A 23,399-nucleotide genomic window follows, 5' to 3' on the forward strand; every position below is an offset into this window, starting at 1 on the left:
GGTGCCGTCACCTAGAACCAGTCTCTCTGCTGCTCACTGCTTTTCAAATCGTCCAAGTGCAGTCTACTGCTTTTTAAACGTCCCGAATGCACAAAAACCCATTTTATTTGGAGACTTGGGCATAACGGCCCACCCATGGGATAAAGGGATTGTGCTTTTGACACCAAAGACATACGAAACGATAGTGAAACTAATCACAGCCGGCACTACACAGGCGCCCAGCAGCAACCTGCCTAAATGGGAAAATTTCCAAGGAATAGCGGGCAGAGACCCTTGGTCACGACAGGAAGAGGTAGGGCGCCAGGGGTATTGTGACATGCTCCAGGGAAGGGCAGCATTTCCCTTGGCCATCGGAGGACTGGGCCCAGAGGGACAAGGGAGCCGGACCGGACATGGAGCCTGGGGCTCAGCCCTCCGGAGCCCCGGGGGAGGGGAAGGCCGAGCCTCAGCAAGAGGCGCCTGTCCAGGCCATCGAGGGCCACGGCCAGGTAGTGCTGCTGAGCGAGCTCTGGAAGCAGGATGAGTGCTGCGTAACCCTGCAGAACGTTCTGGAGCAGGACATGACCGGTCGGCCGGCCCGACCCTCGTCCACTCGAGCCACGAGCGGCCACAGCAGCTCCAGTAACTGCTCCAGGCGGCAGCCCAAGCGCTCCCGAGACAGCTCGTGGAGATGCGCCGACTGCCCGGCCGCCAAGTCCCAGCGCTGCACGCAGGAGCACAGCAAGACCAGGGACCCGCGGGACTGCAAGTGCGAGGCGGCTCCGGCTCCGGCTGCGGCAGGGACCTCGGGCTCCGAGTCGGCGGAGGACTCGGGGTCCGACTGCCAGAACCCCAGGCAGCCGCGGACGTCGGCCGGGCCCCGCGCGCGGCTGCTCCTGGTGCTGTGCCGCGCGTCCGCGCTGCGCTCGCAGCTGCCGCGGCTGCAGCTGCTCCTGCAGCAAGTGCGCGCCCGGGACCGCCGCCCGCCCGTCGCGCTCGTCGGGATCATCGTGCAGCCACGGCACGACGAGGAGGCGGAGGCGCGGCGCCGTATGGAGGCCCTGCTGTGCGGCGCCTTCGCCCCGCACAGCCCCGCGGTGGAGGTGCACACGGCCGTGTTCCGCCCCAGCTGCCGGGAGGGCGCCCTGGACATCCAGCGCGCCACCTGCGGAGCGCGCAAGGTCGCGGCACGGGGTTGCGTCCCCCTCGTGGATCGGGCGACTCAGACGGATGGTGAGGGGCCCGAGGGCGGGGGGTGGGAACGCCAGGTTGCCCCCGCGTGTCCCCGGGTGGGAAACTTTAAATACGGAGGGAGTCTCCTGACCCCGCTGGTCCCAAGTAGTGGACAAATGCTCTATGTCACGGTCCCCTGTCCTCACTCCTCCACTTACACCGTTGGGGGTAAAGATGACCTAGACTCACCCCAGGTGTCTCTCGGGCCCAAAATGTGCTAATTAATTTGTATTGAAACCTCCCACCTACCGACCCGACTCCCTTCCCTTTGACCACTGCCCCTAATAATCAAGCCTTTCTAAAGTAAGGATTTGGGAGTTTGCAGTTTGGGAGCCCGTTCCCTCCTCGCCACATCCCCTCCTCCTTGCTTGGTTCTTTAGTCTTCTCCTCCAAGGGATCACAACTGCAATAAAAAACGCATGCCTCCCCCGAGCCAGACGCTGCTCTAAGGGCTTTTCCAGACGTATCCTCACAACAACCCTCTAAGGAAGACGCTGGGTTAGAGCAGCCACTGGTGGTCAGGTGCTTATCCGCAGCCCTTGAGATCTTTCCCATCAGGGGATCCAGGCCTGTGGCCCCAGCAGGTTACTCTGTGGGCTTGAGGGCCCCAGCGGTGGGCTCTTAAACGGGCTCCAAGTGCCTCTGTCTCCCAGAGCCCCTCCGTGGGGCAGGGGTAGAGTGGAAGGGCATACTCTGGGCGCAGTGGTCCAAAGCCCGGTTACTGGAGGCTCTGCCACCCTTCTGTAGGCCACCAGAGCAAGATGTCCTCTCTTCCGATTAGCTGCCCTCCTGACATGTGGAGGTGAAGGGCCAGTTGGTATCTGTGGTGCCACCCAGCTCTAAGATCCTAGTTTCAGGACGAGCAGTGACAGGCTTGTTCTGGGTGCCCAGGGTGCATCCAGAGGGTCAGGGACTTTTTGGTCAGGACCTCACCCTGACTGCCGAATTTTGCATCCCTTTAGACTCATTCTTCTCTCTCTCCTAAAGAGTCAACAAGGGGACCCCATGGCTGGCATGCCTGCTTAGGAAAGGCTCTTGCCTGGGGACTGTTCCAACCAGGATCCTCAAGCAAAGGCAGAAAATCCCAACCCATCCCTTCCTGGCGCAGCTCCGACGTGCTTTGTTCCTCCTCTGGTCAGCCACGCCCTCTCTGCCCTCACCGGTTCCCTGCCTTCTGTGTCCTCATACCCTGCCTTCCAGCAGCTTGCTTCAAGCCCCTTCTCTGGACTTTGGCCCTCCGTGGTCTCCACAGTCTGGAAGTGGGGAACTCGCGAGAGACAAGGATAGAAATGATGCTGCAGCCATGCAGAAGGTGGTCTGGGGCTTAGAGAGGGAGAGATCACTTCCGGTCGGGAGTCTCAAGAAAGGCTTTAGGGGGAGATGGGTCCACTTGAGATGGATTTTTTTTTTTTTGGTCTTTTTAGGGCTGCACCCTAAAAAGTATATGAAGGTGGTATATGAAGGTTCCCAGACTAGGGGTCCAGTCAGAGCTGCAGCTGCCAGCCTATGCCACAGCCACGCCAGATCCGAGCTGCGACTGCGACCTACACCACAGCTCACGACAGTGCTAGATCCTTAACCCACTGAGCAAGGCCAGGGATCCAACCTGTGTCCTCATGGTTACTAGTTGGGTTCGTTACCACTGAGCCACGATGGGAACCCCGAGATGGATCTTGATAATGGGAAGTGCTCTGAGAGAGTGGGAGAGGGGTTTGATGGAGGGAGAAGGGCTTCTACAAATGCAGAAAAGTGAGCTGTGTCCACCAGGCCTCTGGTGCTCACGGTTGGCTAAGGCTGGACCCAGTGGCAGTGAGGTGGTGGATAAGCCTGGGACAGTGAGCTGCGACTTTGTGACAGAGGAGTCAGACTTCCGGGCTGGGAACATATGCTCAAGCCAGAAGGCAGAGGGGAAGACGTTCTAGCAAAGAACTGTTGCCGTGCCTTCCCCCTCCTCCTTCTGGGGCAACCTGTCACTCTGAAAGCACCATCTCCTGGCCTCTTGGGACCACCTGGCCGAGGAGCCGACAATTATCTTCTCCGCTGCCACAGAACAACTCCCCACCCCGCCCGAAGCCTGACCCTCTGTGTGTCTTTCATCGTTCTCCCAGACAACAGGGATTTGTTTTCTGTGTCCTGCTTGGCTCCTTGATGAGAAGTGGGATGTTCCTTTCATGGCTACCAGGAAATCCTACTCATCTGTGCCGGCCCCTCTCTAATGCATTGAAACCAGTGGTTCTCGACCAGGGGTGATGCGCGCGCACACACACACCCCTCCTGGGGTCATTTAGCAATATCGGTAGACATTTTGGGTTGTCACAACTTGGGGCGAAGGGTAGATGCTACTGTCATCTAGTGGGCAGAGGCCAAGGATGCTACTAAACCGCTTCCCGTGAAGGACAGCCCCACAATAAGAAGGATCTGACCCAAAACGTCAATAGGGCTGGGGGTGAGAAACCAGCTCAAGGCCCTCTGCCAAAAGCCTAAACATCGAATTCTGCAGAGATAAATGCCACAGGAGGTTCTGACCTATCTGGACAGTGTTCCTGTCTGGGAGTCTAGTCTCTCAGATTCTAAATTGGATGTCCCCGCCCCATCCCCAAGGGATCCATTGATCTTGACTTCAGGGATTTACCACCTTCTCATAGACTCACCTGTTCCGTGAACCTCCTCACACCAAAGGTCAACCAAATTCAACCCAAATTTATTGATCTGAGCTTCCTTTCACTTCTAATCCTTCCTGCCTTTGTTTTCCTCAATCCTACCAAGGGATTTTAAAATTCATTCATTTTAAGGCCTGTATAATTACCTGATTCCCTATTTCTTTCCGGAGCCAGGAAAAGAGCCCTGAATGGGAGTTTGGCCCCCACCGGCTGTGTGACCTTGAAAAAGTAATTTAATTTCTCTAAACCTCGGTTTCTCTTCTGCAAACAGAGAATCATTAAGGTCTTTTCAGGCTCCAAAATCCTTAAGCTATTTCCTGTAATTTTTTTTTTAATGTGTTTGTCTTTTTAGGGCCACACCTGCAACATATGGAGGTTCCCAGGCTAGGGGTCAAATCGAAGCTGTAGCTGCTGGCATACACCACTGCCACAGCGATGCCGGATTTGAGCCACATCTTCGGCTTACACCACAGCTCACGGCAACACCAGGTCCTTAACCCACTGAGCAAGGCCAGGGATTGAACCTGCATCCTTATGGATGTGAGTCAGATTCGTTTCCGCTGATCTGCGGTGGGAACTCTTATTCCTATAATTTTATATTTCATGTCAGGTCTGGCCTTACATGGGGATTCCTTCAAGGTAGCTCTGCCCTGAACCCTATCCTGGGGCGGGAGTATCAGGCCCCAGATGCACAAGTACTCACCCACCTAGTGATGCATGAATGGCAGAGGCAGAGTCTGTTCCAGAGAAGACGTTCTGTGTTGCAGTCAAAGCATGAAGTTCAAGGTTTTCTTTTAAAAACGCTGTTTCCTCTTCTGTCCTCAAAGGAAACATCACTTTGTTCATTTCAAGAAAGAGTCATAATCCCCTAATTGCCATGACCAGTTGGGGGGCTGAGAGGTGATCTGCTATTGTCAGTGTAACAAGTTTCAGAAAAGTTTAGTTTTCCAAACAGCTGTTGTGTTTTTAGGGGAAATTCTTTTGCCAATTGCAACGATTCTTATCAAAGTTGGGGGAACCCCCCCCAACCCTTTCCCACAGTGAGGAGGGCTGGCTTTGGGACAAGGGGGAAGCCACTCTGGGTGGAATAAGCCGGGGAGGGGGGGTGGACCATTGAGACAATATGAGGCTATGGGCTATGCACAGACCCCCAAATCTTTAGCTACCTAAAACTCACAATGCATGGCGAAGCCATTTGGTTGGTTGTTTGGGAGGGGAAGGGGTGTGTATGAAAATCAGTGACAGAGGGAACATCACAGGGTGTCTTAGAGCAGAACAGACACGGGGACCAGGAACACATCAGCGGACAGGTGCCTGAAGGGCGCACTCAGGTCCCAGAATCATGGGGGTCCAGGTTGTCACAGACACCACAGCCAGGCTTAACCAGGTGCCCGGGTCCTTGAGGGGCATGGCAGGTGCCTCCACCCTCCCCAGGAGCTGAGGAGGAGGGAGGGCAGCAGGCTGGTGTCAGCAGAGAAGACTGTCCCCAGAGCCCTGCCATGGGAGCCACCCTGGCTTTTGTGACCTCACAGGAGGGGTGTGGGTGACTATTCCCCACTGGGGGCCTGGGCCCAGACGGACACCAGAGCCTTCCCCCAGGGCAGGGGCAAACGGCCCCTCAGGGAGGGAGCCGGCAGACAGGCAGCTCCATGGAGGTCCACGCTTAATTAGGAGGACTCACCATGAAGAAGGGCAAGAGGAAGAAGACGGAGGCCAAGCGCCAGGGCTCCACCTCCCAGCGCGCCAGCTCGGAGTCCACCTCGCCGCAGCAGAGCTCTGAATCCAGCTCACAGCAGCCCATCTCCAAGTCCACCCTGCCGCCAACCAGCCCTGGACCCACCTCGCAGCCCGCTAGCCCTGGGCCCACCTCGAAGCCGCCCAGCTCTGGACTCATCTCACAGACCAGCAATGAATCGACGCCCCCGCAGCCCGTGCCCCAGGCCCTCCCAGCACCCCAAGTCAGCCCCTCAGCTCGGGGCGTCGCGTCTCAGGACACAGACTCAAAAGCACCCCCTCGATCCAAGAAAACAGGTGGGCAGCCTTCTGGCTCAAGCGTTTCTAGCCTTTCTGCTGATGGAGACCCACAGCTACCCCAGAGGCTGATACTTTTCTTATTGGGGAGTGATGCCCGGTTAGCAGGTGTTCTGGAACTGTGAGTGGGGGGCAGTGAGGGGTTTGGGTTTTGTTTTTTTAACCCAAGAGACCAGGATTCCTGGGTTTTGTCCTTCTTTACCCTGCTGAGTCTCTCTGAAGACAGCCATACAGCCTATTAATATTCAACATGGCTCGATGGTAACGCTGGGTCACTGGGAGTCAGAAGGGCCACGTGGCTGCTAACAAATAAATGCCAAGGCTGCGTGAATAGAAGAATATGGTTAAGGACAAGGAATAGTGCCTTACTCTGTCCTCAGCAGGCCACATTTGCGTGCTATAAGAGACCTTAGAGTTCCCGTTGTGGCACAGTGGAAACAACCCGCATAGTATCCATGAGGATGCAGGTTCGATCCCTGGCCTCGCTCAGTGGGTTAAGGATCTGGCGTTGCTGTGGCTGTGCTATACACTGGCAGCTGTAGCTCTGATTCAACCCCTAGCCTGGGAACTTCCATATGCCTTGGGTACGGCCCTAAAAAGAAGAAAAAAGGAAGGGAGGCCTAACAGTCTAGTCCAAAGACAGTCCTGGTTAACTGGGATGAGAGGGGTGGGGGGAGGCAGGAAGCTTCCAGTGTGTGAGACTTGGTTGAGAGAGCCGGAGGATATCTGTCTGTCTGTCGGAAGATACAAACAGCTTTGTTCTTTGGTGTCCTCAGATGTCTGACCATAACGGCTGGTGGATAGGGTTGCAGATAAAATATAGGACCCTCAGTTAAACTTGAATTTCAGACCAACAACAAATAATTTTTTAGTGTAGTAAGTGTGTCCTGAATATCACATGGGCATCCTGTATTTTTGTTTGCTAAATCTGGCAATTCACCCGTGGAAGAGAACGTAGCCATGGAATCTCACCCATAGAAAGACGATTTCTGTTCAACATTTTAAAATACCCAACAGTGGAGTCCCCATTGTGGCTCAGTGGTAACGAACCCGACCAGTATCCGTAAGGGTGCAGGTTCGATCCCTGGCCTCGCTCAGCAGGTCAGGGATCCAGCATTGCCATGAGCTGTGGTGTAGCTTGCAGACGCAGCTCAGATCCCAAGTTGCTGTGGCCGTGGTGTAGGCTGGCAGCTGCTGCTCTCATTTGACCCCTAGCCTGGGAACCTCCATATGCCACCGGTGTGGCCCTAAAAAGACAAATATATGTATATATATCTCCAACAGTTAGCTCTGCCTGAAAAATGGAATGGCAGTCCAGGGAAAGCAGTCCCCCTTCTTCTTGGGTGGTCAGGGTTAGAACAAGCTTTGGATTGTGTAGAGGGAACTCAAACGGAGTTCAAGAGGTCGTCTGGTTAATACCACTGCTAATTATAATGGGGGTGGTGACAGCTGACTTTTATCACTAAGCCTTTACTGAGCACTTGGCATTCAACTCAGCCGTCTAAGTCAATCTTCTCATTTAACAATCCTGGGAGCTCCCACTGCGTTGAATCCACCTGCAGGGGCTCAGGTCCCTGGAAAGGCCTGGGTTCGATCCCTAGCCTGGCACAGTGGCTCAAAGGATCCAGTATTGCCACGGCTGCCACGTAGGTCCCAGGTGCAGCTTGGATTCGATTCCTGGCCTAGGAACTTACATATCCCATGGATGCATCCATTCAACAACAACAACAACAATAAAAAACAATCCTATAAAGGAGATACTAATATCATCTCCGTTTAATAGATGGAGAATCTGAGGCTCAAGAAAATCAAACAACTCCCTCTCGTGCAGGCCCTGGTAGCACTAAGGGGAACCTCGGTCTGTTCCGACTCCCAAATCCTCGCTCTTAACCGCAGCACTGACCTTCCAGTCCCAAGAGGTCTGGTGGTCTCCCCAAGGGGACGAATACACTTCTCTGAGCTTCTCCAGGATCCACCCAGAGCAGTGCCCTGGCTCCGGGGTCCTGAGCAGGCCACACCCGGGGGCCATAGCTCGTCCCTCTGGGATGGTGTGGATATAAAATACGTGAGCGGAGGAGTTCCCGTTGTGGCGCAGTGGTTAACGAATCCGATTAGGAACCATGAGGTTGCGGGTTCGGTCCCTGCCCTTGCTCAGTGGGTTAACGATCCGGCGTTGCCGTGAGCTGTGGTGTAGGTTGCAGACGCGGCTCGGATCCCGCGTTGCTGTGGCTCTGGCGTAGGCCGGTGGCTACAGTTCCGTTTAGACCCCTAGCCTGGGAACCTCCATATGCCGCGGGAGCGGCCCAAGAAATAGCAACAACAACAACAACAAAAAAGGCAAAAGACAAAAAAAAAAAATAATAAGTGAGCGGGGTGAGGGTGAGTCCTCAAGCCAAGGTGTGACTGTGACGACAATATTCCTGCGACTGGGAATCAATCTGTCAACACGTGGAAGTGGGTTTTGAGGGTTACACTGAATATGATACGTATTATGTTGGTCCACGCCGGAGATAAACATTTCTGGCTTATGACTTTCAGAACTGAACTGAAGAATGCAAAACTTTCCCTTCCCAAGGCTTTTATTTATTTTTTATTTTTTTTTATTCTCTTTTTTAGGGCCGCACCTGTGACATATGGACGTTCCCAGGCTAGAGGTCAAATGGGAGCTGCAGCTGCTGGCCTACATCCCAGCCACAGCCATGCCAGATCCAAGCCACATCTGCGACCTACACCACACTCATGGCAATGCCAGATCCTTAACCCACTGAGCAAGGACCACATCTGCGGAACATCAGACAGGTTCGTTACCACTGAGTCACAATGGCAACTCCATCCCTTCCCAAGGCTTTGAATGAATGGATGTGGGTCCCCCCTCCCAGGGAGGCGTCCTGCTTATGGAAGAGGCGAAGCAGGTAATGGCAAGGCTCATCAAGGTTTACAGCAGAAGCCCTGCTTGCTCTTCTTCGGCCAAAGGAATTGTCCAACTCCCTTGAGGCCAGAGTGGGAAGGAAGCTTGGAGATAAGGGATAAGGACTTTGAAATAAAGGGTTCAGATTTTCTAAAATGCAAACCTTGGAGTTCCCGCCTGGCCCCCAGTGGTCAAAGGATCCAGCATGATCACTGCTGTGGCTGAGATCACTGCTGTGGGACAGGTTCAATCCCCGGCCCCAGGGGAACTTCCATATGCCATGGGTGTGGCAAAAAAAAATTCATAAATAAAATACAAATCTTTTTGTATGCAGGAAGTACTGTTGCTCTAGAAAATACCAGTCTTCCACTAGAATGGCTATCCTCAAAAAGATGGACAAGCATTGGTAAGGCTGTAGAAAGATCGGAACCTTCCCACATTGCCGAGGAGAATGTAAAATGATGGAGCTGCTGTGCAGAACAGTCCAGCAGTTCCTCAAAGGGCTAACATGACGTTACCATGGGGCCCAGCAATTCTCCATCTGAGTATATACCCAAGAGAATTAAAGACATACATCTACCCAAAAACCTGGACCCAAGGAGTTCCTGCTGTAGCCCAGTGGGTTAAGAATCCGACATAGCGTCTGTGAAGATGCAGGTTCGATCCCTGGCCTCATTCGGTGGGTTAAAGATCCAGAGTTGCTGCAAGCTTTGCTGCAGGTCACAAGTGTGGCTCAGATCCAGTGTGGCTGCAGCTCCCATTCAACCCCTGGCCTGGGAACCTCCGTCTGCTGCAAATGCAGCCAGAAAAAGAACAACAGCAGCAACAGAAAACTTGGATACAAATGTTCACAGAAGCGTTATTCACCATAGCCAAAAAGTGGAAACGATTCAGGGTCCATCAAGCAATGAATGGACAAGTAGCACGTGGTACACCCATGCAATGAAACACTGTTCGGCAATAAGAAGAAATGGCGCACTGGTGCCTGCTCCAACGTGGATGGACTGCGGAAACACTAGGTTACCTGAAAGACGCCAGTCCCCAAAGAGCCCACACATTGTATGAATCTAGTATGAAATATACAGAATAAGCAGATCTATCGCCAAGAACAAGGGGGAAGGGAGATTCAGCAGTGACTGCTCATGGGCATGGAGTTTCTTTGGGGGAGAAGATGAAGAAATTTTGGGTTGTGATGATGGTGGCACATCTTTGCGTGTATACTTAAAAGCCGTGGAACACTTCAAAGGGGTACGTTTTATGGGCTAGAAATTATATGTCCATTTTTAAATGTTTTTAACTGAAAAAAGAAAAAGTCTCGCTTTTAGAGTTCCAGCCGTGGCTCAGCGGTTAACAAACCCGACTATTGTCCATGAGGACACAGGTTTGATCCCTGGCCTTGCTCAGTGGGTGAAGGATCTAGCATTGTCGTGAGCTGTGGTGTAGGTTAAAGGCGCAGCTCAGATCCTGCATTGTTGTGGCTGTGGTGTAGGCCAGCAGCTGCAGCTCTGACTGGACCCCTAGCCTGGGAACCTCCCTATGCAGTGGGTGAGGGCCTAAAAAGACAAAAAGAAAAAAAAAAGAAAAAAGAATCCCTTCCTTCCCCATTCCAAGAAAAGTTTCTGTTGTGGGCGGGTCTAAACAGGAAGTGTGCTAGATCTGCCATGGTTGGTCATTGGCTGCGTGGGCTCCGAGTTGGAAGAATCTACAGCTCAGAAAAGAGGGAAGCCAGGCCCAATGGCGAGGAAGAAATGACTGGCCAGAAGTCCTCTTTCACGACAGCAGAGGGCGCCATGTCCAAGTCCCACTGGGATCCACAGCCCAGGTTGGCAGAGGGAGATGAACTTGAGAACATACCTCAAGGACTGTACACCAGAGCATCATTTGTTTTCTGGATGGATCCATGAACCCCAGAAAAATGGACCATAGTCGCTCCAGTGGCCGGAATCTAAGTGCCACCTCTCACAGGATGGGCAGTCACCTGTGGCCGTCGCTTCCTGCAAATTCCATGGAAAGAAGGGAGAGTTAGAAATTCTGAGTTGGAGCCCACTTCTTCAACCTACTTGCTGTCAGGACACATCTATTCTAGTCTTTGAGCCTTAGCTTCCTTATTTGTAAACAGAGAATAACAATATTGCGGTTCGGAGTTCCCGTCGTGGCACAGCGGAAATGAATCCGACTGGAAACCATGAGGTTGCGGGTTCAATCCCTGGCCTCTACCAGTGGGTTAAGGATCTGGCATTGCCATGAGCTGTGGTGTAGGTCGCAGATGTGGCTCGGATCTGGTGTTGCTGTGGCTCTGGTGTAGGCTGGCAGTTACAGCTCTGATTCGACCCCTAGCCTGGGAACCTCCATATGCCGCGGGTGAGGCCCTAAAAAAAGAAAAAAAAAAAGACAAATAGACCAAAAACAAAACAAAACAAAACAAAGCAAAACAATATTGCGGTTCGCAGGATCATGCTGACCCTTAGCTGAGAAGGATAGTGACGCATGGAGCGCTGTACAGGTGTAAGCGGTTACATCGTTATTCGTGTTTTTCCCAGGTAGCACCAGTCTGTAAACAGCTGGTGCCCTGTGCACTCAGTCTTCTCTCCTCCAGACACACCGGTCCCCCTGTGGACACCTCCTGGAGGCAGTGGGCCCCTCATCTCTCTCCTTCTCTGTCTCCAGGGCCTCTGACCCGAGCGGGCCCGCGCGCCTTCTGTTCCTGTTCTGCGTGCCCCGGCAGCTCTGCTTGCTGGTGTCGTCTGGGCCTGTGCCACAGCCGCATCTTCGATGTCCTCCTGCCTCGGGCCTGGCCAGCCCTGCCAGGGAGAGGATTCCCAAACCTCCTCACCTTCTACAGGTTCTGGAGCCTGGGGGGCGGGGGCTGGACCCGCAGGGGACACGGTTCCTGGGCTTCCCCTGTGCTAGCTGTCATGTGGAACTTCCTCTTGGGACTCCTGGGCCGAAAGGAAAGCCCCTCCCTCCCAGTGGCCACTTGACGGGGTCTGGCACCTGGCCCTTTCGGACCCGTCCCAGCCTTCAGGTACCCCACCTGCACGGAGAGGTGCTGGGTCCTTCCTTACCTGAGTTTGCTTCTTCGGGGTTCAATTGCGCTTTGCTCCCTAGGCAGCCTCCTTGCTCAGAGCACACCCCCCACATAAATGAATTCCCCATCCCTCTGGAGCCTGGTGATTAAATGCTCTGTTAGACTGCCACCCGGTTCTGTGGCCCATGCCATGGCCAAAAGCTGCTGGTTCTTGACCTGCCTGTGTCTTTCCCCCGGGATTTTGTGATGCTTCTGAGGGCAAATCGCATGCCTCCTTGATAAAAGCAAGAGCCCCCCACGCCCTCCAGAGGGTCGTGGGCGATTCCCAGCAGCCCCATAGGGGTCTGTCTGTGACCGGCGGCCCCCACAGCACAGTCGGCAGCATCTGCCCTTCTTTCCCCTTCCACGAGAGTCCTGGTGGCTGCCACTTCCCCTCGTGGGAAGACCGCTGTCCAGGGTACTGGCCTGAAGATGCCCCCCGCCCCAGCCCTGGCTTTTCCAGTGGAGCAGGGCTCTGTGCAAGGACTGGAGAGGGGGCTCCACCTGCCCCCGGCTCTGGACCCCAGGGCGGCTCTGCCAATACTCAGATCTCACCAATGTCCGCAGGAGAGGCCTTTAGCTTCGTCCTTGCCCAGCCCAGAGGCAGAGCCCACGCATCCCCCGCCCCATCCTGTGCCTCTTCCCAGCACCACACCTCCCCCACCAAATTCCCTCTCTTGTCCATTCGTAAGATTTTTCTTATTTTTTTAATTATAGTTGCTTTACAATGTTCTGTCAATTTCTGCTGGACAGCAAAGTGACTCAGTCATGTATATCTAATCATATATACGTCATGTATATGTACGTATAAGGTCACATATGTATATATATATGCCCTTTTTTTCTCATATTATCCTCCATCATGTTCCATCACAAGTGACGAGATATAGTTCCCTGTGCTATACAGCAGGATTTTGTCCAACCTTGAAAAGCTCCATCTCTCAAGCATATAAAGAGATGCAAACAGATACCCAGGTGTGTCGGAGAACGTGCCAGAGCTAAAAACTCTCTGCCACCTGATAAGTCCTGTCAAGGAAAGCCCTGTCCCCCACGTAGCATGATCAGCCGTCCTTCTATACAGGTCGTACTTCTGTCCTTCTGGTGCCAAGGTGTGCCATGGAGTCACAAACCAACAAGTAGGAAAACCCACCCCGCATAGGATACTAGGCACTGTGAGGAAAACCAGAACAGGGAATTGACTCGTGAAAATGGTGCCGCCTGCCTGGTAAGCTAAGACATGTACATTCCCAAACTGCAAGCTGCAAGCCCGGAAGTGATAGGCGATGTTCAGACAGCTTCACTCCTGAGCTGGGGTCCAGGCAGATGATGTAGGATCAGTAGTCTCTGAGCCGAATCTAAAAGGATCTTAAGGGAGTCCCCATTGTGGCTCAGCAGTCACGAACCCTAGCTAGTATCCACGAGGACACGGCTTTGATCCCTAGCCTTGCTCAGTGGGTTAAGGATCCAGTGTTGCCCTGAGCTGTAGTGTAGGTCACAGACTCGGCTCGGATCCGGCGTTGCTATGACTGTGGTGTAGGCTGGCAGCGGCAGCTCCACGTCAACCCCTAGCCTGGGAACGTCCATATGCTGCAGGTGCAGCCCTAAAAAAAGACCAAAAAATTTAAAAATGAAATAGATAAACAAATAAATAAAAGAATCTTAGGATCCTCTGTGGCCGATTTTAGAGGGCGAGCATTCCAGGCGGAGGAAAAGCCACACGCAAGGCTCAGAATTAGGAACGTGAGCGGGAAGGGCAGAGATGCCGTCTGGCCGGGAGAAGACAAGCCGTCTTAGTGCTGCTCCATTTCAACACCTGCTTTCACTATCTTTCCGTTTCTCCGTTGAGTGCAGGGGCGGCTCCGGGCTTTATGTAGGCATTCACATCGAGTAAGAATCCCTGCTTTGGTAGGATTTTTTTTTTTAATCAAAATGAATATCGCATTTTTTGAAAGTCTCCCTCACGAGTCTCCCTCACAATCATTAGCAGGATCGCATACTTTCCTCTTGCACCGCCTTTGTGATGGGAGTGATATGCGGTTTCCTCCAACGCTGCGTCTTCCAGACTAGACCTCCGGGAAAGGACAATGTCACAGGGTTGTTGTGAGGCTTCAGGAGGACACCGGGCATGCGGTGCTTAGCACCGGGCTCGGTCCCGACTGACCGTGTCACCTGCTCCCTGAGTACTCAAGAGGAGCCGACATCTCAGCCCAGCCCGTCCCGGGAGTCCTGTGGTTGAGCTTCATTGGAAGCGGTGCAGGGAGTTGTGTTCCCTTGAGAGGAGGATCTGTGGGGGGATGGGTATTCCTGCCATCCCGAGGGGGCCCCACCGTTCCCACTTTCCCCCACCGGAAGCCCAGCTGCCTCCCCCCGCAATGTGCTTTCTGCTTTGCTTTGCAGAAGACCTACAAGAAAGCACTCCACTCATCGCAATTCGCGCGCTCCAAGCCCTCGGCACTGTTGCTGTGGCTCTGGGAGCCCTAGGAGTTGTCTACTACATCACTGAATCCTTGTGAACCAGTCCCCAGGCCCGCAGTCCGGCAGGTAAGAGAACTTCCCTTGCAGAAGTGGTCCCAGGCCCACCCCTTGCCATCTCGGCAGCACAGGGCTGATGGAGGGTCTGGCCTGTCTCTGAATGGAGGGGGTTTGTGGGGGTGGTGGGAACCAAACCCCCAGCCTCTCGGGGAAAGCCTGAGAATTGAGCGACTCACTCCTGGCCTCAGAGTCCGCCAGTATGGCTCCCTCAGGCGGCCCTGGTCACTCACGGAGGATGCTAGAGCAGTGGTTGGGATTGAAAGGACAAGAGTTTCCTACCCCCTCTCTGGCCCTGGGGGCTTCCCTAGTCACAGACTCCAGAGAGCGTTTTGTCTTAGAATCTCCTTCCAGCAGAGCCCACTGGTGTGAGCCTGGGTTCCGGAACCAGAAGCCGCAGGATCAGATCCGCCTTCCATCTCTAGCATCCCTGGGGCCTGGGCAAGTTCTTTAATGCCTGATGCCTCATGTGCTTAGAAATTGGAGATAATAATAGCACAGCTCTTATTGAGGGCTTGGGGGAGACTGGGTGAAAAAAAAATGCGTGAGAAACACTGAGCACAGTACCTGGCACAGGACACGCATTCCACGTAGCAGCTCCGTCATTACTGCCGTTTTTTTAACTCATGTTCCCCAGATTTTATTGACCTTTGACATCTGTAATATCACTTATTTTATTTATATTTTTGAAGTTTTATTAAGCTACAATACTGTGTTAGTTTTGGTGCACAAAATAGCAATTTGACATTCCTATATGTTATAAAATGATCACTACAAACATAGCTTTTTTTTTTTCTTTTTACGGCCACACCCATAGCATATGGAAGTTCCCAGGCTAGGGGTCAAATTGGAGCTGCAACCGCTGGCCTGCACCACAGCCACAGCAATGGCAGATCCAAGCCACCTCTTTGACCTATACTATGCTCGTAGCAATGCCAGATCCTTAACCCACTGAGCAAGGCCAGGGATCGAACCCATATCTTCATGGATACTAGTCAGGTTTCTTACCACCGAGCCACAAAGGGAACTCCCATTAGCTTTTTATAAACCTAAAATTTGGAGTTCCCCTTGTGGCTCAGTGGGTTAAGAACCCAACTTAGTGTCCATGAGGATGCAGGTTCAACCCCTGGCCTCAGTGGGTTAGAGATCCAGTGTTGCCGAAAGCTGTCAAACTGTGGTGTAGGCCAACAGCTGTGGCTCTGATTCAACACCTAGCCCAGGAACTTCCATATGCTGCAGGTGCAGCCATAAAAAAAAAAAAGAAAGAAAAAACTTAAAATTGTTCATTTAGCAAATAGGAAATTAGTGAACTAGAAGTCAAAATATAGTCTAACTATGTTTTAAGATTGATCACTTAGGAGTTCCCGTCGTGGCTCAGTGGTTAACGAATCCGACTAGGAACCATGAGGTTGCGGGTTCGGTCCCTGCCCTTGCTCAGTGGGTTAACGATTCGGCGTTGCTGTGAGCTGTGGTGTAGGTTGCAGACGCGGCTCGGATCCCGAGTTGCTGTGGCTCTGGTGTAGGCCGGTGGCTACAGCTCCGATTCGACCCCTAGCCTGGGAACCTCCATATGCTGTGGAAGCGGCCCAAGAAATAGCAAAAAGACAAAAAAAAAAAAAAAAAAAAAAGATTGATCACTTATTTTCTTTAAATTAGGATATTTTTAAACTTAAACACATTTATTTTTAAACTGGCCATAAATGAATAATCCTGCCCCTTACCATAAGAAGGCAAATATAAATACTATAAGTAAATATAGTGAATATAAATATCGTATAAATACACAGCAAATATAAATACTGTATAAATGAAATGTCATGGAATTCTAGCCAGTAAGGTGCCTGAAAAAACCTTCAGCTTTGAAGTCAGTGCTCTGTGTGTTCAAAGATATTTGACAAGTGTTGGATGTTAAGACAGGTGAGCTGAGACCCTCTTTAACCAGAGGGTTGGAGGATAACGGGAATGGGCGGGTTCCACGTTCTAGAACGTGGAGTCCAAGGCCACCTGAAGTGTCCACCAGGGTGCGTGTCCTACCCACACTTTAGTTCACACAGCCCTGAGCCCTTCGGGGATGATGGAAGAAGAGAGGGGAGGAGGAAGGGAAGTGAAGCTGGGGGGAGATGAGATGGGAGAAGGGAAATGAAGGGGAGGTGTGGGGGGGGAACGGAGGAGAAGCTTGCCCTGACGCTGGAGTAGGTTCCCTCTCGGGGACTAACTGAGAGTCGGCACAGGTGGCAAAGGTAAAAGGCTGCCCAGAGGCTGCATCCGGTCTTCACTCGACTCCCAAAGCTGTGTGTGTGTGTTGCAGGCGGGGCTCCGAGTGGCCCGGGGGGTTTGTTTTGGGGCCCTGGCATCACTGACCTCGCTGACAAACCGTGTGTGAGCAGACTTCACAAGGCTTGGCCTCTTCGCGGCCCCCTCAGGGTAATCCCTTCTGTCCCCCTAGGGCGAGCCCCTTTCCTGATTCGGGGTTAGGACAGAGGGTCTTCCCCAGGGCAGACGTCCTGTCTCCACACCGAGCTGTCCCATGACACCTCTGGTTTCCCTGGAGCAGAGCGAGACGACGCCACCACCCCAGCTCATGTAGTGGCCTGAGATGGGGTCCTCCCCAGCCCCAGGTGACTCGGATGTGGTGGCTTTTCCTCACAGGACCCTGTGTGTTTGTCGATTGCTCCCCTGGAGACTAGGAAGCAGCTTTGGGCTCAATGCAAATTGGTATCTGGGACACTCAGTGTGTTCTAAGCAATTTCAGCAGGCCCTGGCTTCTTCCAGACTTGCCTCTGCCAGAGCCAGGCTGCAGAGTCATCCCCCACGTCACTGGGTGGATGCTGTGGGCCTGAGGGTGTGATGACAACACCACCAGCAGCGGGCAGGGAGGGATTTCCAGAAGCTCAGAAGTCCTAGCCACCATTCCCAGACACTGGTTGCCATGGTATCACCCACCCTGACTCCCCAGTGGCCCCTCCACACACCCCTGTGTCACTAGGCAAGTGCATCAGCTGGGCTGTCACATGTTGATACCACCGTGTGCCCAGCACCATACTAGGTGCTGTGAGACATGACAACACAGTAGCCAGTGGACAGCCAAGTCCACCAAGAGATCAAGGCTAAGCTTGGGACTTTGAGGTCTGTTAAAGTCTGTGGATCCAGGCTGGCCAAGGCTCCCTCGCAAAGGGGGCAGAGGTAAGAACTCAGATGGGGACACAAACGCTTACCTGACATGCAAGCTAGGAGGCGGCAGAGTCCAGAGGAGAGCATTTGCTAATTGAAAAATACATCGATTCATTAAATATTTCTTGGGCACCTACCTTGGGCTATAGGAGTAAACCAAGACCCAAAAGACCCCTCCCTTGGGAGTCTACATTCTAGAGACACAGACAAACCGTAGACAAGTCAATGAAAAAACAGGATCACTTGATTCGGTGGTAAATGTTATCGAGAAGATAAAAACATAAAGTTAATCTGATGAAGGGCAGAGAGGGTTGGGGTGAGCAGGAGGGGCCGCTGCTGGAGCTGGTCCGCGAAGGCTGCTCTGAACTGAGACACATCCCGCAGAGGGAGCCAGACTGTGCAAATCTGGGGGAAGCATGTGCTTGGCAGCAGGAAAAGCCACTGCAGTTGCCCTGAGGCAGGAAGGACTCTAAAAATGTTGGGGACCAGAGAAGAGGCCCATATGGCTGGTGCTGAAGGTCAGAGTGTCACCGGAAGGAAAACCAAGGTCTGGCAGGGCTTCCTTCGTGTTTTAGACTCGGAAGGCAGCCACTAAAGCAGGGCAATAGCAAATCCATGCCTAGGCGCGCGTCTGGGTGCTTCACATATGTGAATTCATTCTTTTCCCATCAAGGGGAGTATGTCAAGCTGCTGGTTTAGATTTCAAAACACCCACCGTGCCTATTGGGTAGAGAATGGGAAAGGAAGAGGACGGCCAGGCAGGACTCACTGGCCCTGGTCCAGGCAGGCAGAGATGGTGCTTGGACCAGGATGATGGCGGTGGAGGGTGGAACCAGCAAGTCCGGCTGATAGATTGGATGAAATAGTGAAGGAAAGGGAAGCCTCAAGGATGATTCTATGGTTTGGGGGGTCGGAGCATCAAAGTGCAGGAGGGGAGAGAAAATCCAGAGTCCCAGTGTTGATTTTGAGATGCTGGAAGACAAGTGGGGACGTCAAATAGAGAGATTTCACAGAGAGCTCAAGGAAAGGCCGGCTCTTAGCTGGAAACAGATGAGTCATTAGCAGTAGCTGACGTAGGGAGATATGGACAGAGCAGAGGGCCGGGAGCTGAAGCCAGTGCTAAGTCTGATGGTGAAGGAAGGTGCCTGCAGAGAAGACACCTGCTCTGGGTCTCTTCCCGGTCTGGGCGAGGACACAGGATCCCAGTAAGTTTCCAGAGGTAAGGAAAAGAGGTAGGCTCAGGTCAACGCGTATCCACAGGTAGGAAAAGGCCACAGAGCTGTATCTCGGTGAGGGGCCGGTGAGCTGGGCTGTGACCTCTGATCATAACCATCTAGATGCTTCCTTTCTGCTTGTCCTCCCCTCCCCTGCTGAAGGTGGGCACCCCATTCTGGCACCAGGCCCCCTCCCCCTTTTATGTCTTTTTTGGGCTGCACCTATGCACATGGAAGTTCCTAGGCTATGGGTCCAATCGGAGCTACAGCTGTCAGCCTACCCCACAGCCACACCACATCCTAGCCACATCTGCCACCTACACAGCAGCTCACGGCAACACCAGATCCTTAACCCACTGAGAGAGACCAGGGATCGAACCCATGGCCCCTTGGATACTGGTCAGGTTCGTTACCACTGAGCCACGACAGGAACTCCAGCCCACCTGCATTTGTAAAGTGAACAGAGGGAGGACCCTGAACCAGCACCCAGGTTCACAGCTCCAGGGCCTCTTTCTGGATGGGCTGACCCAAGAGCTCCCTGAGCTCCCCCTTCCAGATGTCCTGTGTTCTCAGCCCCGCCCCCAACACCCCCCCACCCCACCCCCCACCCCCCGACCCCAATGCAGACTCTTTCAAGTGTAAAATGTTTTCACTGCTTCTAGGGGAAAATTCCTTAGTTCGCCAGTTGAAAGAAACTCACCTACTCACTACAAACTCACAGTTTGTAAAGTGGGACCTCTTCTACCAACGGCAGGCATCGCTCTAATAGCTCTCTTTTCAATTCAGTTGTAAAATGAAAAACTGAATGGGTAGGTTTCCAAATGCCACAAGGCATTTTTTAGACTTGATGTGTAAGTGGGTTGCGAGTTAGATTTCTTGGTGCTGCAAATTTCTGAAAACCTAATTCAAAATGATAATGAGGAGATTATCTCAACACAAACAGCAGAACAGTTGGAAAGTGTCAGGGCTCCTTAACTCCAGTGTCCTCAGAGACCCGAGGACTTTTCCAGCTTCCTGCGCTGACACCCTCAGCAGAGGGCATGAGAACTCCCCTCCCGGCAGCCGGCTGGAGGGGCTCCCAGAGTTAGAACTTCAACACCCTGACAGCCAGAAGCAAGGAAAAGGCCCCCTGCTCCCTGCGTCTCTTCTTGAGTTAAGGAACTTTTCCCAGGATCCCCTCCCTGGTATTCTTGCCCCCTCATGGGGGTGACACACCCCTGAATTGGGTCTCATGCCCCTTCTTAAGCAAACGAATAGCACACAGGGGTGAATTATCATGACTGGATTAGACCAATCTAGATCCACACCCACGCTCTGCCCCGGGGACTGGGGCCCCCATCTCCCTCCAGGACAAACTATGTACAGGGAGGGGAGCATCAAAGCCAAAAATGGGGCTTCTGCCAAGGAAGGAAGACATGAGAGTAGATTTGGGGGAGCAGCCCACAGCACCCCTACAACAGGGGCGAGTGTTTCAAGAAGGTGATACGGTAGCCAGTGCAGGATGAGCTTCAAAGTTGGCCTGGAGCCCTCTCTGGCTTTAGTGCTTTAGCCACTGAGAGCCACCCATAGGGCCCACCGAGCAGCGATGAGTCATGGGGGTTTGCTGAGTCATCCTGAGTGTTGTAGGCTCTGCTTTTAGACTTCTAGAAGGGAAATGGACTGTTTGGTGTCCCTCTCAGTCCAGAACATGTAGAACCATCTGATAACAATGGTAAAGCCTCCTCTCTAGGGAAAAGCATTTCTAGAATTTTCTTTCTGAAAGCTTGGTGAGTCCCTCTCTCTGTATCCCACCAGTGAGTGATGTGGCACCAACCTCAAGGGACTGCTGGAGTTCCTTGTGGCACAGCGGGTTAAAGATCCAGCCTTGTCGCTGCAGTGGCTTGGGTTGCTGCTATGGCATGGGTTCGATCCCTGACCCCGGAACTTTCACATGCTGTGGGCACAGCCAAAAATAAATTAATTTAAAGAATAAAATAATGGGAAAAATAAAAATCATTGAAACAATAAAAATAAAAAATAAACTAAAGGGGCTGCTTCCCCTCTCCTTGTGGGCATGGAATGTGGTAAAACTCACCACTGCAGCCTAGCTTTGGGGGAGCGAGGCTCTATCTTAGCTGCCGGGGACCCTGGGGAAAGGAAGAGGAAAGAGAAGACGCCAACATTGACGCTGCCCAGTTCATGCCAGGCACTTGGCATAAGCTCGTTACAGCCTGAAGGGAAAAAACAAAGCCTCTGTGAGTCTGTGTTTGGATAAAAGGAAGAGTGCCCATGATGAATGGAAGAAATTTGAATCCTAAATAATTTATTTTTCCACAGGAGGATCTCAGCTGCTAAACCACCACCTCTGAGATTATAAAACTGGAAAAGCACCAGAATTCCAGGATCCTGGAGTATTGTCTAAGCTCATGGCTCTGTCCTCTTTTTCTTTCCAGATCCAGTTTTCCATCCAGGATCTCTCTTGTCACCAAAATAGAACAAAAACAAACAAACAAACAAAGAACTCTGTTTATTTAGCGTAATTTACCCAAAGATACAAAGGTTGATGGAGTTCCCGTTGTGGCTCAGCGGGTTAAGGACCCGACATTGTCTCTGGGATGATTCAGGTTCGATCCCTGGCCTCATTCCGTGGGCTAAAGATCCAGTGTTGCTCCAAGCTGTGGCGTAGGTCACAGATTTCAGCTCAGAAGGATCCAGTGTGGCTGTGGCTGTGGTGTGGGCCTCAGTTCTCATTTGACCTCTAGCTTGGTAATTTCCGTATGCTGCAGGTGCAACAGTAAAAAGAAAAAAGTACACACACACACACACACATACACACACACGAGTGGGTAGGGAGGTAAATGTGGCAGCCTTGGTGACTTTGTGAGCCCCAAGTAAGCCAGGGCGGGATCCCTCTTGGGGGCTGCAGACCTAAGGAGGGCAACTTTCTCGGCACACACTCAGAGAACAAAAGATTCCCCCATTCTAAATGCAGGAATTGACCTAACTTGTCAATCGCACTTCTGCCCGGCGGTAATCCCTATTTGTGGGAGTGCGAGGGACACCCTGCCTCCTTTCAGGCCTGCACCTTGGGGAACAGGGGCCCCCAGGCCCAGGGCACGCTCTGGCTCCAGGAACTGGCTTCATTTAGCTTCACCTGTGATGGGGGAGCCACAGGGCTGGCCAAGGCATGGCTGGCAGCCTGGTGGCCCATCCCGGGACTTAGCTGTACCCAGGCAGTGCCTGGTGGGTTTGAACATCTAGCCCTGAGCAGCTGAAGACGGAGGTCTTAGTTCAAGGTGCTCCCAAGAAACACCAGTAGGGGAGACAGGTGTGACACGGGAGAGCCATCGGTACAGGGGCAGTGGTCACTGGGGGTGAATGAAGCCGCATCCCGCTGGGGCAGCACCAGGAAACTGAGCACATACCTCAGTTGTCCCCCCATCACCACCCAGGGAGGGGAAGCTGGGTGATTATACAGCATCAGTCAAGGGCTGCTGGGAGGAGGTGGTTCATTCCCCCCCCCCTTTTGTCCCCAGAGGGCAAGTCCCAAAGAAATGCACGTGCTGGAGGCTGGGAGTCCAGAATGCACTGAAGGGGATGGTGGGGGTGGAAGTAGGGGGCTGAGGACAACCCTGACCTCCAGTGAGCAGGTGACCTGCTCGCCTCTAAGAGCCCATGAGACTCGGAGCCAGCAGGACAGCCCTTGGGGAGGCAGGGAGCTGCTCTGCCTGCAAGAGCCCAGGTGGGACGGGGCAGGGAGAGGGGGATGCCAGGCATCCCAGAGCCCACCCATCACCTCTCAATCCCAGGACTTCCTTTCCTAAACAGGTGCTGGGAGATGGGGAAGAGGAACCCTGGTTTGACAGGAACCTTCTCTGGGAAGCCAGCCTCCGGAAGAAGAGAGCTGACTTCCGGGAAGGGTGGGTCATGCTGCAGTCTGCCCTGCAGATCAGGATGATAGGGTCCAGAGACACAGGGGAGGCAACGGGGGGCCCGGAAGCTGCCACCTCTGGCCAGCCCAGCTCCTCTGACTGAAGAAATTCAGTTCCTTTTTCTGGCCTATTAATTAGGTCCCCTTTTGTTGTAAATGTTGGTCAACTAACCCAAGCTGCTGAGCAAAACAAGGATGTGTTGACTCCTGGAGTTCCCAGTGCGGCTCAGCAGGTTAAGGACCCGACATAGTGTCTGTGAGAATGGGGGTTCAATCTCTGGCCTCCATCCGTGGGTAAAGGATCCAGCATTGCCACAGGCTACAGTGTAGATTACAGATAGGGCTCGGATCTTGTGTTGCTGTGGCTTTGGTGTAGGCTGGAAACTTCAGCTCTGATTTGACCCCTGGCCTGGGAATTTCCATATGCCACAAGAGCAGCCATTAATAGATGATAGATAGATAGATAGATAGATAGATAGATAGATAGATAGATAGATAGATAGACAGGCAGATATAGAGATATGTAGATATACACACATGCCCATTTCTCTCCTCCTGCTTTGCTCTGCCAGCTCCATGCTTAAGCAAGCTCTTCGACGAGGTGGCCTGAGGGCTCCACCAGCAACAGCCCCCCAGCCTCTGAAGGTCAAGTCTGGCAGGAAAGGCAGCCTGTCTCCCAGTTGCAAGAGGCCTCTGA

At 52.9% G+C, this 23,399-nt stretch overlaps 2 protein-coding genes across 4 annotated transcripts; both read left to right on the forward strand.

Annotated features, from left to right (window-relative positions):
- Positions 1-266: 266 nt before the first annotated feature.
- Positions 267-1,563, forward strand: LOC146396188 (uncharacterized protein C2orf72 homolog). The gene has a single exon (XM_085000589.1). It carries the CDS (start codon positions 393-395, stop codon positions 1,431-1,433), a length of 1,041 nt encoding a protein of 346 aa, XP_084856715.1. The 5' UTR covers positions 267-392; the 3' UTR covers positions 1,434-1,563.
- Positions 1,564-5,407: 3,844 nt separating this feature from the next.
- Positions 5,408-21,289, forward strand: SPATA3 (spermatogenesis associated 3). 3 transcript variants are annotated; one of them, XM_005657574.4, is made up of 4 exons: positions 5,408-5,903; positions 11,479-11,653; positions 14,276-14,419; positions 21,109-21,289. In XM_005657574.4, the coding sequence occupies exons 1-3, from the start codon at positions 5,555-5,557 to the stop codon at positions 14,379-14,381; spliced, it is 630 nt and encodes a 209-aa protein (XP_005657631.1). In that variant the 5' UTR covers positions 5,408-5,554; the 3' UTR covers positions 14,382-14,419; positions 21,109-21,289. The 3 variants fall into 3 exon arrangements, with proteins under 3 accessions (XP_005657631.1, XP_084854087.1, NP_001185849.1); XM_084997961.1 differs by having other exon boundaries at positions 21,225-21,289; NM_001198920.1 differs by lacking the exon at positions 21,109-21,289 and having other exon boundaries at positions 5,555-5,903; positions 14,276-14,381.
- The last annotated feature ends 2,110 nt before the right edge of the window (positions 21,290-23,399 follow it).

This window comes from Sus scrofa, chromosome 15 (assembly GCF_054392235.1).
Source record: "Sus scrofa isolate SSC_HxYL_T2T_F1_AM1 chromosome 15, Sscrofa_HxYL_maternal_Yorkshire_Landrace_v2.0, whole genome shotgun sequence".
NCBI lineage: Eukaryota > Metazoa > Chordata > Mammalia > Artiodactyla > Suidae > Sus > Sus scrofa.

Bases quoted from the DNA above. Each gene is read 5' to 3' on its own strand.
- SPATA3 (XM_005657574.4), top strand. From the start codon at position 5,555: ATGAAGAAGGGCAAGAGGAAGAAGACGGAGGCCAAGCGCCAGGGCTCC. The intron at 5,904-11,478 runs GTGGGCAGCCTT...CTCTGTCTCCAG, and splicing joins CCCTCGATCCAAGAAAACAG to GGCCTCTGACCCGAGCGGGC. The intron at 11,654-14,275 runs GTTCTGGAGCCT...TTTGCTTTGCAG, and splicing joins AACCTCCTCACCTTCTACAG to AAGACCTACAAGAAAGCACT.
- LOC146396188 (XM_085000589.1), top strand. From the start codon at position 393: ATGGAGCCTGGGGCTCAGCCCTCCGGAGCCCCGGGGGAGGGGAAGGCC.